General features: G+C 54.7%; 8 protein-coding genes across 8 annotated transcripts; 1 reads left to right on the top strand and 7 right to left on the bottom strand.

The window, feature by feature from the left end:
- Window positions 1–808: 808 nt before the first annotated feature.
- On the bottom strand, window positions 809–1,321 carry SCP1 (Scp1p; the record flags this gene model as incomplete). Its single annotated transcript, XM_018856695.1, has 1 exon — window positions 809–1,321. The coding sequence occupies one exon, from the start codon at window positions 1,319–1,321 to the stop codon at window positions 809–811; it is 513 nt and encodes a 170-aa protein (XP_018714330.1).
- Window positions 1,322–2,336: 1,015 nt separating this feature from the next.
- On the bottom strand, window positions 2,337–4,049 carry IMH3 (IMP dehydrogenase; the record flags this gene model as incomplete). The annotated part of the gene is made up of 2 exons (XM_018858585.1): window positions 2,337–3,451; window positions 3,599–4,049. 2 exons carry the CDS (start codon window positions 4,047–4,049, stop codon window positions 2,337–2,339), a joined length of 1,566 nt encoding a protein of 521 aa, XP_018714329.1.
- Window positions 4,050–4,540: 491 nt separating this feature from the next.
- RTS1 (protein phosphatase 2A regulatory subunit) lies at window positions 4,541–6,778 on the bottom strand (the record flags this gene model as incomplete). The annotated part of the gene is made up of 1 exon (XM_018856485.1): window positions 4,541–6,778. The coding sequence occupies one exon, from the start codon at window positions 6,776–6,778 to the stop codon at window positions 4,541–4,543; it is 2,238 nt and encodes a 745-aa protein (XP_018714328.1).
- Window positions 6,779–7,430: 652 nt separating this feature from the next.
- On the bottom strand, window positions 7,431–8,198 carry METBIDRAFT_10061 (uncharacterized protein; the record flags this gene model as incomplete). Its single annotated transcript, XM_018853677.1, has 1 exon — window positions 7,431–8,198. One exon carries the CDS (start codon window positions 8,196–8,198, stop codon window positions 7,431–7,433), a length of 768 nt encoding a protein of 255 aa, XP_018714327.1.
- Window positions 8,199–8,608: 410 nt separating this feature from the next.
- On the bottom strand, window positions 8,609–9,178 carry METBIDRAFT_37856 (ethanol metabolism protein; the record flags this gene model as incomplete). The annotated part of the gene is made up of 1 exon (XM_018856921.1): window positions 8,609–9,178. The coding sequence occupies one exon, from the start codon at window positions 9,176–9,178 to the stop codon at window positions 8,609–8,611; it is 570 nt and encodes a 189-aa protein (XP_018714326.1).
- Window positions 9,179–10,760: 1,582 nt separating this feature from the next.
- Window positions 10,761–11,450, bottom strand: METBIDRAFT_10059 (uncharacterized protein; the record flags this gene model as incomplete). Its single annotated transcript, XM_018853676.1, has 1 exon — window positions 10,761–11,450. One exon carries the CDS (start codon window positions 11,448–11,450, stop codon window positions 10,761–10,763), a length of 690 nt encoding a protein of 229 aa, XP_018714325.1.
- A 6-nt stretch (window positions 11,451–11,456) lies between these two features.
- METBIDRAFT_113968 (uncharacterized protein) lies at window positions 11,457–12,558 on the bottom strand. The gene has a single exon (XM_018853975.1). It carries the CDS (start codon window positions 12,333–12,335, stop codon window positions 11,562–11,564), a length of 774 nt encoding a protein of 257 aa, XP_018714324.1. The 5' UTR covers window positions 12,336–12,558; the 3' UTR covers window positions 11,457–11,561.
- Window positions 12,559–12,678: 120 nt separating this feature from the next.
- Window positions 12,679–14,148, top strand: LSP1 (lipid-binding protein). Its single transcript, XM_018855580.1, has one exon. It carries the CDS (start codon window positions 13,135–13,137, stop codon window positions 14,065–14,067), a length of 933 nt encoding a protein of 310 aa, XP_018714323.1. The 5' UTR covers window positions 12,679–13,134; the 3' UTR covers window positions 14,068–14,148.
- Window positions 14,149–15,309: the final 1,161 nt, after the last annotated feature.

Genomic DNA, 15,309 nt, shown 5'->3' with positions numbered 1-15,309 from the left:
GTGCTGCGCGGCTGGCTCGGCTCAGCAGACAGGTATCTCAATATGTGGTTCTAAAAAGGAACAAGCGCAGATTTAAGCTCTGACATGGGGGCCTTAGTCAACTCTAATGTAGGTGATGAACTGGATAGATCTTTTGCGGGACTTCATGCTTCAACGCTGGTGGGACGCGCCTATGGCAGAAGTTCATGGGGGCATCTCTGATGCTCATGGTTTGTATCTGTCTGGATGTCAAGAGAAGGGCGGGACATCCATTAATCAGGAACACGGCCCGGGCAGATCTGGAATTCCTGGGTAGTTTCTGTGGGTTCCCCGTAGACGCTTTGGATGTTCTGGCGGAATTGATCTTCCGGTGGACCTGTGATTTTCCTGGACCTGTAATGTTCTGAAAAGTCCGTTTCTCTGGCAGATCACATAATTCTCTGAAAGGTCTTATGGTTCTTATGTAGGTCCCAGGATTCTCAGATAAGCCTGCGGTCTCTGGTGCATCTTTTGATGCTCTGATGGGTCTCCTTGTTTTCTAGTATGTTTCATTGTTTTCTGGTGGATCCTGAACTTCCTGGTCGATCGATCACTCCCTGAAACCCCACTCCCTGGAATACCCTTTGGTCCCTGAATACCTGCTCACTTCCTAAAATGCCGCTCACTCTTTGAAATACCTCTTCCTCCCTTAAAACCCCCCTCTCCCTGAAATACCCCCTTTCCCGAGCGGACTCCATACTACATCACAGACCTCACGATCTCAGATAAATCGCGGCAGATCCACGGGACCAGCCCTTCAGCCATGGCGGCTCCATCCTTGAAAAAACGCTCACTGCCTGCCTCTCAAGGAAAGCGGCTTGAAAGGCACGTGGGGCTTCACCTTCGCCACCTTTGGCCCCATGAGTGTGGGAAAGGCAGACGCATTGAGCTCGTGCGCTTTGCGAGAAAACGACATGAGGGTCACCACCACCTGGTACGGGTCTTTAGCCTCAAACAAGTCGACAGTCTGGAAGATCTCGTCATGGCCCACGCCAATCATGTCGCATGTCTGGAGAAAGAACAGGATGTTTTCCATCTGCACGAACGGCATACGCGAGGTCCTATACTTGGCCGTGGGAGCCAGCGGGAGACCTAGCAAGTTGCCTAGTCTACAAAGAAGTTTCCCGTCCTTGAGAATCTCCGCCAACCCGTGTTCACCCACGTCGTACAGGTTGCGTTCTGTCTGCAGAAGCTGCAAAGTGTCGAAAATCCACTCGGCGGCCTCGTGCTCGGACCTTTCGAATTTGGCGGTCCGCGACAAGCGGAGATCCTGGTCGAGGTTGGTGTGGGCGTTCTGGTTCATTGTGAGCCGAGATCGAGGGAACGCTGATTTTTGGGCGTTGTTGGACGTGGGAGTAGAGTCTACAGTCTTGCAAGTATGGTTTATTTCTCGGGCTTTGGTGCGCGACTTTTCAGATCTGCAAATCTTGGACGAAAACGCTGGGTATGCCGAAGACCTAAGTATGTGAAAGACCTTACTATGTCGAAGACCTAACTATGTCGAAGACCTTACAATGTGGAAGACCAAACTATTTGGAAGACAAAACAATGTCGAAGACCTTACTATGTCGAAGACCTTACTATGTGGAAGACAAAACAATGTCGAAGATCTTACTATGTCGAAGACCTTACTATGTCGAACTTACTATGTGGAAGACAAAACAATGTCGAAGACCATTTGGTAATTTTTGTGCCGCTGTTTTTTCTTGTAAGCAGGCAAGAAGCAGGGCACAGGCAGAAGCCGCTGCGTTGCTTCTCCACACGAGGTGTGCTTTCGGTACATGGCTGTGGCCGGGCGCGGACTTATTACATGGTAATAAATCGCATTAATTACCACTTTTACAGAACAAAGCTGTGTTCTGGGAAACTCCAAAAGTGTCTCGGCACGTCCATGGCCGGATTTAGCAAGCCAAATGCCTATGTTGGCAGCCTTTTGCCTATTAAACTGGCCCGTCATACCAACAAGGCATCCAATATGTAGAATACGAACGGATCAAATCCACAGGCGGAACGCTCAGACGAAAACCCAGATGAAAAGTCTCAGATGAAAACTTTCAGACTAAAAATCTCAGATGAAAAGTCTCAGACGAAAAGTCTCAGACGAAAAGTCTCAGATGAAAAGTCTCAGACTAAAACTCTCAGATGAAAAGTCTCAGACGAAAACTCTCAGATGAAAAGTCTCAGACTAAAACTCTCAAACGAAAACTCTCAGACGAAAACTCTCAGACGAAAACTCTCAGACAAAAATCCCAGACGAAAACCCCCAGACGACACCCCAGACGAAAACAAACCTTCTTATTATATAGTTACTACCGCGCCTAGTTGTGCAACTTCTTCTCGTAGGAGTGCAAGCCGTGCACGCCGCCCTCCAACTGCGCCGAGGCGGTCCTGAACTCGAACCTCACCTCGCCGCTGTACACGTTCTCTCTCAACTGCTCCACGGACTGCACACCAATGTCCTGCAACGAGTGCTGCAACCCGTTGTACAAGTAGGGAACGAACTTGGTGATGGAGCCCTTGTCCACGACAGACCCCGACACACCCTGCGCCACCAACACCTTGTCGGCCTCGGAAAAGTACCGCGACGTCGACGCGTTGGCGTTGGTGGACGTCTGCTGCATGGCGTCGATGGAGCCCATGCCTCTGTAGGTCTTCAACCTCTTGCCGTCGCGGTAGAAGTAGTCGCCCGGCGTCTCGGACGTGCCGGCCAACAAGCCTCCCATCATGATGCACGAGGCGCCCAAGGCCAAGGCCTTGGTGATGTGGCCGATGTTTCCAATGCCACCGTCGGCAATGCAGGGCACACCAAACTGACTGGCAAACTCACATACATTGAACACAGCGGTACCCTGGGGCCGGCCGCAGGCCATGACCTCCTGCGTGATGCAGATGGAGCCCGAGCCCATGCCGATTCTCAAGCCGTCGGCCCCGGCCTCGATCAACACCGCGGCCTGCTCCCTGGTCACGACGTTTCCGGCAATCACCTGCAAATCGGGGTACTTGCTCTTGATCCACTTGAGCATGTCGATCTGGAAAACCGACGAGCCGTTGGACGAGTCCAACACCACCACGTCCAAGCCGGCCTCGACCAACTTGTCCAAGCGCTCCCTGTCGGCAGGAATGGTGCCGATGGCGGCTCCGCACAACAACTGTTTGGACGAGAACGACTTCGACGCGTCCGGGTAGTCCTGGTTCTTCTGTAAGTCGGTCAACGAAATCAACGACACCAAGTTGCCCTCGGCGTCGACGATGGGCAACTTGCCTTTTTTGGACGATCTCAACAACGCGTTGCCCTCGGCCAACGTGATGCCCTGCTTGCCGGTGATCAAGTCCGTGGTCATGACTTGGCTGACGGTGGCAGAGTCGTCCTCGTGGAACTGCACGTCACGTGACGTGACGATTCCCAAGAGCCGGGCGCCGGCCTTTCCGTTCTCTGGCGGTTAGTGGGGTTCCCATGGGCACTCAACGTCAGCAGTAAAGGTCTCCTCAACATCGTGAGATGCTATTCGGTAGAACGAAAGTTATTTAGAAAAAGTAGATCATCAGTGTGGAAGTGCAGAAAATATCGAAAAAAACATACCGGTAACTGGGAACGACGAGAATCCGATCCTTTCCTTCATGGCCTTGATCTCACCAACCGTGACAGAAGGGCCCACGACAATGGGATCGCTGATGAACCCGTTCTCGTATTTCTTCACCAGTCTCACCATCGCCGCCTGCTCATCTGCAGTACAGTTGTGGTGGATGATACCAATGCCTCCCAACAACGACATGTGGATCGCCATGTTCTCCTCCGTGACGGTGTCCATGGGCGAGGACACAAATGGAGACTTCAAGGTGATTTTCTTGGTCAACTTGGACTCCAACTTCACGGCAGAAGAGGGGAAGGTGATCAAGCCTGGCAACACGAGGAAATCGTTGTATGTCAAGCCACCGAAGTTGGCAGAGTCGATCAAAGAACGGACGTCGAGTCCGTCCTTCTTGGCGTACGAGGCAAGGTGAGCACTGGCGTTTGAGCAATCTAAGACCATGGTGGGTAAAAGTTAGCCAGAAAAGAAAAAAAAAGAGGCGCAACAGGCCTGCGATGCCTTGGTATTTATAATGGCGCGCGAATTTTTTTTTTCAATTCCACCAGGCGCCCGGTCTGCATACAGAACACCGCTGGTGAAGGCTTGACAGCAAGGCACCGCCGGCTGCTGCAACTATGTGGCCATTTCAGAGTGACAATGGTATCAATTGGACCATAAACTAAGCGGTGTCACGTGTTCCCACGGCTGGGGAACCGCCACGTCTCTGCGACCCATCCATGCGGAAATTTCGCGCCCTCAATGTCTGCGCTAGGTCTTCAGCGTTCTGACTCGGGCTCGCGCGGGTTTTCCACCCGGACTCCGCGGCTTTCCCGATCTTATCTGCGGGTCGCCTGAGCCCAATTGACTGCAAAATCACTCCATTTCTCGGCCCGCCCGCTCTAACTGTTGGGTAGCTCCATTCGACTATAAAGTAACGTTTTTCACAGACGCGCCTAGTGAGCGTCAACACCGGCCTCGCTCGAAAGCGTCGTCTGTGGCTCCTTCTTACATCTCTGCACATACTCGTCAATCTTTTGCCAGCCTTGCTTTCTTCTTGTTTCTCTTAGTTTCTGTTCTTCAAGTGATTGGTGGTACAACATGGTACACTGCTTGAACAACATAGGGTTGTGGTCCATGAACACCTTCAACGCTCCAAAGGCAAATTGATGAATGCTCTTATTCCAATTGGATGTCGCCAGGTTGTGTGGGGGGATGTGGCTTAGGTCTTCCATGTCCATGTTGTGCTGTGGCGAGGAGAACGAGTCGTAATATTCCTCGTCTGTCATGTCATGGATCATGTTCGTGTCCTCGTGAAGCCCCGGGATTCCGCTCCGATTATGGCTCTCTTCGTCGCCACCCATTGTAAACGCTGTATCGATCAAATTGCCATTTTTGTCCGTCACAGCTTCGGGGGTTTCGAGGAGCTTTTGCTTGAGTCTACCATTGGCGATTCCTGGTTGAGTAGCGTTTGTCAACTCGTATAGAGACGCAAAAATGACCGGGAGCACGATTTGGGCATTCTCGGTGACGAGAGTCAAAAAGTACTCGTTTTGCCAGAAACACAACACTTTCTCACTGACTTGGAAATGGGACGAGGCAATACATTTCAGCAACTGGGCGAAGAGAGGGATTTGAATCTTGACAAACTCGCTGGGTTCCATCACCTCGAATATGTCTTCGATTTCGTTCAAAAACATCACCTCCTTCGGGGAGTTGATTTTGGGCCAGAACCTCAAAAGACCCATGATCACGTCTTCGGTCAAAGAAGGGTCCTTTTCCAAAAACTGGACAATGCAGTATGCCAACTGTGGATGGTACAATGACAAGGACTTGACCTTGTGCAATGGAAGAAGGATCCGGATGAGGAACGTCTTGTGCTCGTCTTTCAACGGCAAGGCGAACCCGTTGATGATGGAGCCTAAGATTTCCAAGAGCTCCCCAATACCATTGAAGCGTTGGGTCTCGTAGGTGAACTGCAAGAAGACGTTGTTGATGGACTTCCTGATGAAGGAGCGCAAGCTCAAGAACTTGCCGTAGATCCGGTGTAAAGTGGTCTTGAGACAGTCTCTTTCCCGGGGGTCCTCACTGTCGAACAACTCCAAAATGCGCAAGACAAAGTTGTGGTCGATGTACTGCTTGGCGACCTGGTGATGAAAGTCCGGACTCTCAACAAAGCGCAAGAAGAATTCGTAGATCGACTGCATGTGGGGCCACGCCAACTCCGAGACGGGCTCGTCTTCATCCGGGTCGAACAACTCGCCCACCGGGTTCACGGGCGGCGGGATGGGACGGAAGAGGTTGGTCTTGAACATGGTGATCACGTGGCTGTACATCTCGTCCGTGTAGTTGAAGCGGTTGCTGACAATGAACTGGATGAGCTCCTGGAGCGTGATGCGCTTGATCTCCTTCCCCCGGATGTCTTGCGTGGGGTCGTTGAAGTCGAAGATGATGTTGCACTGGTCGACCTTCTGGTTGAAAAGCGAGATCTGCTCCTCCGGCGCCACCTCGTCGAAGTTGGGGAGCTTGACGATCTCCTGGGTACGGTCTGCCGTCGTGGGCTCGAAGCGCGACGACGAGTGCCTCTTGGGCGCCACGATCATGTCGATGTCAAACGCCTCCTTGTTGGGCGAGCCGATGTTGGGGCTCAAGGACACCAGATGGGCCTGCAGCGAGTGGGAGCCCAAACGGGCGTCCAAGATCGAGCTGCCGGGGCCCGAGCCGCCGTGGGCCTGCGTGGGCGAGCTGGGCGTGGGCGTCACGGGCGTCGTTTTGGCGAGCGACGTGTGCACGGGCTCGTTGATGACGATTTTCGGCAGGCTGCTTGACGCCAACGCCGCAGGCGGCGGCGTGGCGGGCAGCAGAAGCGCCAGCAGACCAAACTGGGCAGCTGCAGGCGAGCTGCCGGGCGCGTCGTGTGGCGGCGGCGAGTCGGCCGGCTCGGCGGGCGCCAGCGGCGCGCCTTCCGAGGGCTGCAAGTCCAAAGGGTCGTTTTTTGACGAGCTGGGCGACGAGGACTTGAGCGACGAGTTGGAGCTGGACGGCTTGGCTAGCGACGACGCCGGCAGCAGCAGCGGCTTTTTCAGGGGCTCTTTTTCCTTGGGCGTGTTCTCCTTGTGCTCCTTTTTCTCGCTGCGCTTGGACAGCGCCAGCGACTTGTTGCGGGTGAGCCTGTTCTTGAAGCCTTTCATCATCTTGGAGCGGTTGAATGTGGGGAAACGAGAGGCGAGCGGCAAGACGAGTTTCGGGTCGTTTTGCGTGCAGAAAAGACGGGGGCGGGGCCGTGGGGCCGGGGAGGGGCGCCAGACGTGTTTCTAGGGCCGTGGCGGCAAAAACCGGGGGTGGCGGCGAGAGATATGGGGGGGGCCTGGGGGGTGTTTCAGCGCAGCAAGCAAGGCGCGTTCAGCAGGCTCAGCAAGAGGGGGGAAAGGGTTTGAAGTGCCGGGAGGGCCTGGGGCAGACCTGTTCTCGATGGATGAAAAATACAGGCACGCGAGGGTTTTGGGAGCAGAAGCCAGGCGGGGTGGATTTTTTTGGCCAGCGGTCTGTGGAGGAAACGGCGATAAAATTGCGGGAGCAGTGGGCTCGACACGTGAGGAACAGACAGGAGCCGTGGTCTAGAAGGCACGGGTTTTTGCAGGGACAGACAGGGTGCAGGACACGGGATTGCTGCTGCCTGGAGGAAAGCCGGAGGTGGGGGATTTCGTGTCGTTCGGGTTGGGTCGGTTTGTTTGGCGTGGTGGGTTAGTCTGGCGGCCCGGCCAGCGCCATGCCAGGTGATCAGCCGGGAGCGGCGCGGAAAAGCGGTGCGCGCACGACCGCGTGGCATGCCCCCGCCGGGAGGCTTCAGCCAGCGGCGGCAGGCCGGGCGCCGATTGGCGATCTGCCTTTTTCTTGGGCTTTTTCTGCCAGCCGGCCCCGGGAGTTTGGGGCTGTTTTGTTGTGGGTTTGGGTGTGGCGGGCCGCGCCATATACAGGCCGGCGCAGTCGGGTATGGCCGCGGAGGAGTGCACCGACCAAGGCCAATAAAGTCCAAACCGGCGCTTTGTAGCGGGGTGGAAACCGGCCCCATAAAAGCGGGGCTGCGTGCCGCGTTGCTTTTCTTTGCCGGTGCAGCCGGTCTTGGGTGGTCGGGGTTTCGTGGGTATATTGGCCGGGTTTCTTGGGCATGTGGGCCGGGCGTTGAGTGGCCTTTGCTGGGGCTTCCTGCGTGGCGACGCAGGAGTAATACTCGGAACGGCAATGGAAAGAAATGTCGGAATTTCCCGCTGATACACCCGGTGGCACGGCGCCAATGAAGCGGCCAAGCCCGGAGCCAAGCTGGGGCCGGCGAGGTCGAATGGCGGTGTTTCCTAATTCAGACGAGCATAGCGGCGGCGAGGCCATGACGTAATTTTGCACCCACGCAGGGGCCACGGCGGACTGAGAAGAAGGCCCAACAAAACACCCCATTGGGGGGGAACTATCCATTTTCTGGGAACGGGCACGAGCGCCGCCCCTCTGCACAGAGTACTGCCCATTGAACCTGAATTTCGCGGGGCCTTCAAAAACCAATTGCGGCCATGGCCCAGGAAGAGAGAGGCGTCTCCAGACGAGCCGCACAGGCCAAGTCATCCAGCTCCGCCTCTTCTACGTTGTCCGTGGAAAAGACTATATTCTGGGTGTCTATAATGTCTGTGTCGCTGGAAACACCTGGTCAGAAACGGCTGCCAAAGTACATGGTCAGGCACAGCTGTCAGACACAGCTGTCAAAATACGTGGCCAGACACAGCTGCCCAAATTTCTGATCAGAACAGCTGCCCAAATTTCTGATCAGAACAGCTGCCAAAATTTCTGGGCTGTCAAAACACCTGGTCAAAACAGCTGTCAGAATACCTGGCCAGATACGCCTGGCACCTGCGTCCCAAACACCTGCCAGAAACCTGTCAAAACACCGGTGTCCCAAACTCCTGTCAGACATGCTCTCCGCTGTCATACGCGGCCTGCGGCCAGCCCTGTCTATATACACGCGCGGGCCCCACGCCTCACTTCTCCGAGTTTTCCATCAGGAGGTAGCAGTTCCAACCAATGCTCAAGAAATTCACCACAAGCAAGCGGAACAGCGGCGGCACAAGGCCGAAGTTCGCCACTTGCACCGCGGGCCACACCATCCAATTGGTGCGCACCGTGTCCCACCACGCGTGGTGGAGCTTGCTGGTCACGGCGCCGCGCACATCCGCGGGCGCCTCCATGACTGTCATACATGAGAAATACAACGGAATGCCTACGAGCGGCGCAAACACACACTGGTCCAAGGCCACGCGTGCAAGCGTGTTGGCCGCGGCACTCGAGCCCACCGAGACGCGCGCCAAATAGCCAAACCATTTTCCGGCAAGCGGGCCAAAAACAAGCGACCCGTACGCCACCGCCCGCGCCGTGCGCGGCATGTCGTAGGCGGCGGATTTCGCAGCCAGGCCCGCGGGCGCCGGCCGCCGCATTTCGAGCTGCTGGGCCAAAAAGTCGCCCGCGCCAAAGAGGAATCCGGTGGTGGCGATATTGGTGGCCAACGGGCGCGTGTTCATGAGATGGTTGTACTTGCGGAAAAAAAAAGACATGCTGGCAGGATCCTGGGGGGTCTGGCTGCACGGTCAGCGGCAAATGCACTTTTGGGATACAGCAAATCCAGCGGGGGATGCAGCGGGGGATTCAGCGGTAAATCCGGCAAATTCCGTAAGAGGCTCAGGAAGGGATCACTAAATGATCACAAAGAGACTCACAGAGGCTTCTTAGAAAGCTCAAAAGATCACACAGATCACAAAGACCACAAAAGATCACAAAGATCACAAAGACCACAAAAGATCACAAAGACCACAAAAGATCACAAAGACCACAAAAGACCACAAAAGATCACAAAGATCACAAAGACCACAAAAGATAACAAAGATGTTTTCTGAAAGAAAGCTCAAAAGATCACAAAGACCACAACGATATGCAGAACGGTTTCAACAAGAGTCCTGCGACGGGTCCACCAATAAGCCAAGCGACACGTTCGGCAATAGAGCAAAGAGACGAGGTTGTAGCAGACAATCACAAAAAGCGCTCAAGGTTGCTGGTGAATTTGCTGGCTAGCCGCACCATCCCACGGGGCGCCTTGCCCCTTTATACGCGTGGCGCTGGCTTAGCGAGAGCAACCGTTTCACGCACCGAAAAAAAAAAAAACAGTAACTGAATTTGCGAGCCTCGCAAAGTTGTTGCCACCCGCTCGTAATTTTAGGCGAAAGCCGCCAGGTTGTGACGCGGCAAAAAAGGAGGTTTGCAGAAAGAGGCCATGGACGTGTCTCCGATATCCGTTTCTATTTTCTCCAGGCGGATTTGCAAGCCGCGGGTTGGATTCCTAGCCTTTTCGTTGTTTTGTTTTGTTATTTTTCTGCCAACATGGTATATGGGTGGAAGATGATTCTGGAAAAACGCCCTAAGAGGTCTGCGGGCATAGTGACAGATGTCGCACTGGATCAGCACCAGAACCACTGGAGCCTCTGCGACGGCCCCAACTGCCAAACCTACAACAGGCACGCATTTCCCGCTGAATTCCGTGAATTTTGAAGAAAACGTCTAACCGGCTTTTTTGGGGAATCCAATTGGCGTGTGTGTCTCATAATCTTGCAACTGGCGATAACGAAGCACACCGGCCATTGCCTGGCCTTGTATACACACCAGCGATGGGGCACCGGCCATTCGTCCCGATCGCCCTGGTCGTCCCGTTGGATGTCGGGAATGTCGCGTTTTGCCAGTCTTGGGACCTGTCAGCTCCTGCAGATTTCGTCTGGTGCTTCTCCAGAAAAACCATTCCTCATGTGCACTGCTTGCGTGCTTGGCAGGTGTTCGGAGCTGCAGCGGGCTGGGAGCCCCATATTCTGCGGCTACTACCCAAAAATAAGGGCCTACTGTGAAACGCCCTCGCGGGACTTTCCCATGTTTTGGTCTTTTTAAGTCTTTTCCTAGCTCTATCAGATATGGTGAGGTTCCAAACCCCGCACTCCAGTCCTCCGACGTCGTCCGCCATGATGTGTGAATATTTGCGCCAGCAAAACGCCTGCTGTGCGTCTGTATGTTAGGGCCCGATGCAGTAAACCAATGCCGCATTGTCCGGGCCTGCCCCGGGCCCTGAGGGCCGTGGGCCGTGTCGTGCATGGACTCCTACGAGTAGACCATGGTCTGCTCCTCGTCAGCCGACTCGATGTCCACAAGCTCCTCGATGAGCTTGCCGCTGCCCTTGCCGTGGCCGCTCGTGTTGTGCACAAAACTCAAGAAGCAGTTCCAGCCGATGGACCAGAAATTGGACACCACGATGCGGAGATGGATCGGCACGCAGAACAAGTTGAAAAGCTGCAACGGCGTCCACACGGTCCAGTTGGCCTTCAACACGCCCCACCAGTTGTTGCGCAACTTCTCGCTGGCTACGGCCAACGGGTCCAGGTGGAAGGCCAACGCGCTCATGACCGTGTTGTACATGGGGATCCAGATCAAGCCCGGCATGAGCAACGCGTCTAGTGTGAGCCTGAAAAGCGTGTCATGGATGTGCATGGAGTAGGGCTTCATTTTGGCCCGCTTGGCCGCGGAAAGAAACGGGCTCATGATGTACGGAAGCGTTTTGGTGTGCCATTTCACCGACACAGGCCCGAAGAAAAAGCACCCGTAGACCATGGCCCGGTACGTCCTGTCCAGGTGGTATTCTGTGGGGTTTTCGAAATTGTCGTCGATGTGGTGGGGGAAAAGGTACTGGGCTAGCACGTCGCCGGCACCAAAAAACACGCCACTCCCGATCATGTTGGTCTTGTAGGGGTGGCTTTTGAGCAAGCAGTTGTAGAATTTGAACGGGCCCGTCATGGTGGAAGAAGCGTCGGGAACACGAAAAAGCAGCGGGCAGATTTTGATCCGAGCACAGGGGGGTGTTTTTTTCTGCTGGGCTTGTATTCTTTTGTACTCCAGCCCAACACGTCAAGCAGGAGGAAGCGATCTTCGGACACTAAGATCCGGGCTCGTCTCACTAATTTGGAGCGTTGGGTGCGCAGGCATCGACCGACCGGATACCGGATACGGCGTGCGTGAGATTAGGTGGCCCGGCCCTGCCCCAGGAATAGAAGGATGGAGGAAAGAAGAAAAGAGAAAAGAAGAAGATAACAGAAAAAACAGAAAAAACAGAAAAAACAAAAAGGAAGAACCTAAATGTGGCGGGCCGCGTCCATTTTGAAAAGCTGTTTTGCGGAGGTGCAATTCGGCAGAGTCTGCCAAAACTGGTCTGGCGGTGCAATCTGGAGCGTACCCTCGGATATCGTTCTGCTGGAGTAATGGAGGCCCGGCTTGAAAGTGCTCGTTTTCCGCAGCGCCGTCCTGCAGAAACCCGGCACGCATGCCGCTACCGCCGAAAGCCTTGCGCTTGTATCTAGGGATTGCCTCAAGAACGGACACATTTTCCGGGCCACGAGAAAGAATTACGGCCAGTTGAAAAAAAGAGAAGCTAAAGCAAAACGACGATGAGGCCGCAGGCGCTGTTTCAGCGGTAAAACAACGCAATTCCGGCTGACGGTGCAGGACATATGCGCACCGTGCCCCGAGTCGACAAATTATCTTTTGGCACGTCTTTCGGCGCCGGCTCGCGGTAAGTTGCCATGTTGCCAAACAAGGAAACGGGGCGCGGGTGATGCGCACCCGTGCACCATGGCGGGAACGTTGGCACGTGACCCGCACACATGGCACGTGACTCGCATGCATACCACGTGACCACGGTCACGCTCGGAGAATGGCCACGTGCTTTTCTGCACGTGTCAATCAGTCACGTGAGCAGAACACACGTGACGGCTTACACGTGCGCGGGCGCCCCCCCTGGCGTTGAGAGCCCCGCCCGTCTATCCCTCGGCCAGTCGTCACCTTCACGGTTCCAAATGGGTTTCAGCCGTTTGCGCCATTTTTCGAGCAGACGCCCCGGATTTTGTCATGGTGAAACACACGGCGTTTCCCGGACCCCTCATTCTCACCATGCGGCCGAAATGTGCTGCACTAGCCGATGGCTTTGGTCCCGTGGGATATAGGGGTAGATATTCCCTTATCAGGATTTGTCGCTCCGCCTTTTCGCCAACGCCGGCGAATTACCGCGGCCCGGATTGCACATACGAGCCGCAGGACTGCAGGCAGCACGCAAGTAGAACCTTCTTTGCTTGATGCCCGGGTTGTGGCCGCGGTGGTTCTGGCTGTTGTGGCCGCAGCGTGAAGTGCCGAGCGTCAATACGAAGCGTATGCGTTGCGCTTTGCGCTACAGGCCTGCAATTGTGGAAACCCCACTGTTTTGGGCCAAAGCTTCTCACATTCAGTGCGCTTTGTGTTTTGCCTATTTCGCAGGGTGGCTGGCTGCACGGGCCGCGGCCTGCACACAAGGGCTTCCGGCGCTCACCCAATTTCTCGCCCAGGGCCGTCGACTGGGGCATAATTGTCTCCGGAATCTGCTCGACTTCTTTTCCTTTTTCTTTTTTTCTTTTTGTTCCACACATTTCCCGGTCGAAACCTACTTTACACTATGCACAGAACTTACTCCATGAGATCCCAGAGGGCCCCAACGGCTGCCCAGATGCAAGCCCCCCCTCCTCCCACCTCGTCCACCAAGTCCAAGTTTTTTGGTAAGGGTTCTCTTTCCCACTCCATCAGAAAATCTGCCGGCGGCGCCTTTGGCCCTGAGTTGGCCCGGAAATTGGCCCAATTGGTCAAGATGGAGAAGAACTTGATGAGATCCATCGAGATCACCGCCAGCGAGAGAAAGGAGGTGGCCAAGCAATTGTCCATTTGGGGCGAGGGCAACGACGACGACATTTCCGACATCACCGACAAGTTGGGTGTTTTGATCTACGAGATCGGAGAGTTGGAGGACCAGTTCATCGACAGGTACGACCAGTACAGAATCACGTTGAAGTCCATCAGAGACATCGAGGGCTCCGTGCAGCCTTCCAGAGAGAGAAAACAAAAAATCACCGACCAGATTGCCTACTTGAAGTACAAGGACCCTCAATCGCCCAAGATCAACGTGTTGGAGCAGGAGTTGGTCAGAGCCGAGGCCGAGTCCTTGGTTGCCGAGGCCCAGTTGTCCAACATCACCCGCGAGAAGTTGAAGATTGCCTTCAACTACCAGTTCGACTCTGTGCGTGAGCACGCCGAGAAGATCGCGTTGATTGCCGGCTACGGCAAGGCCTTGTTGGAATTGTTGGACGAGTCTCCTGTTACTCCTGGTGAGACCAGAGCCGCGTACGACGGATACGAGGCGTCCAAGCAGATCATCATCGATGCCGAGAACGCCTTGGCGTCGTGGACTTTCGACTCTGCTGTCGTGAAGCCTACTTTGTCTTTTGCCGCCCACGAGGAGGAGGAGGACTACGACGAGGAGGACTTGGCCGACGAGGCTGAGCACTTGAAGATCACCGAGGACCAGTGGGCCGAGGAGAACAAGGTTGCAGCCTAAGCAGAGTAGAGAAGATAAAACGAACTTCGAACGTATAGCCGATATTTCCTTTTTGTATCAGTATTAGAATTGTTCCACGGCTACAACCATGCGCCAGACTGTAGGGCCCGCTGCGGGGAATTGCTTTTGCTGCTCCAAAGCAGCAAATCCGTCTCACTGCGTGTCGTGCGCGCGGCGGCGCCTGGACTTGCACAAAGCCGGCGTTGCTGCGCGGGACAGGCCACTGGAACGCGAGCCGGCCCTCTGTGCAGGCCGCCATTCGCGCTTTGCGAAGGGAAAACAAACAACAGCCTGGAGCCAGGCTTTGCACCTGTCTAAGCGTGATACCATCAAACCTGTCATTTTCTACCCCCGGACTCGTCGTCTGTTGAACACTCGCTTATTAAACCATAGCTATCATTCGCCCACGTCGTTCTGCCGCCTGCTTGCGCTCTTTTTCCCGCAGTTCTCTTTTCGTCTCACAGCTAGTTCAGAGCGATCCAAACATCGGGCGTTCGTTGGTGCATATCTCATCCAGCGTCTCCCGCCCACGACGCCTGAGCGACCAAAAACACAAAAAAGTGTCGGCTGGCGAACCTGCTTTTCTTTCAAAAGTCCAGACTTTGTCCCGACAGGCTGGTGAAATTTTGCTGCCATTTTCTGGTGTGCCTAGGTCAGTTGCCGCGGCCACGCACACGTTTTTTTACACGTCTGGAAGTCCCATTCCGACTTTCAGTCTCTGGCCCCAAAAGTGCTTTGAGCACAAGTGCTAGCCCCGGTTTTTTTCCCGAGGACCCCCGGATCGTCCGAGCCCCAGCGCAGCGCCTTTCTGGCCCAGTGTGGACTTTTGCTCCGGTTGCCTTCAGACCACTGGAAGGCGTCTTTAGAGTTGGTTCCAGGTCGGTTCCCGTCTTGAATCCAGAGGCGTTTTTGAGCCTTGCGGCAGTTGCGGTCCCAGTTCCGACCGCCGCTTTCACTGCGAGTCCCAGCTCACTGCGGAAAAGTTTCTGAGTCCAGTCAGGGGTTTCTTTTTATCCGGTTAAGGGTGTATTTTCTGTGTCCAGCTACGGTTTCTTTTCATCCGGTTAAGGGTGGATTTTCTGTGTCCAGCTACGGTTTATTTTCACTCAATTAAGGGTGGATTTTCTGTGTTCAGTTACAGTTTATTTTCACTCAGTTAAGGGTGGATTCTCTGTGTTCAGTTACAGTTTATTTTCACTCAGTTAAGGGTGGATTCTCTGTGTCCAGCTACGGTTTATTTTC

The sequence above is a fragment of the Metschnikowia bicuspidata genome, assembly GCF_001664035.1.
Source record: "Metschnikowia bicuspidata var. bicuspidata NRRL YB-4993 chromosome Unknown METBIscaffold_1, whole genome shotgun sequence".
In the NCBI taxonomy this organism is placed as follows: Eukaryota; Fungi; Ascomycota; class Pichiomycetes; order Serinales; family Metschnikowiaceae; genus Metschnikowia; species Metschnikowia bicuspidata.
Note: the sequence above shows the minus strand (reverse complement) of the source record. Positions and strands in the feature narration are given on the sequence as shown.

What these genes read in the sequence shown, in the direction of transcription:
- METBIDRAFT_113968 (XM_018853975.1), bottom strand. Translation starts at nt 12,335, where the DNA reads ATGCATGCGAGTCACGTGCCATGTGTGCGGGTCACGTGCCAACGTTCC.
- LSP1 (XM_018855580.1), top strand. Translation starts at nt 13,135, where the DNA reads ATGCACAGAACTTACTCCATGAGATCCCAGAGGGCCCCAACGGCTGCC.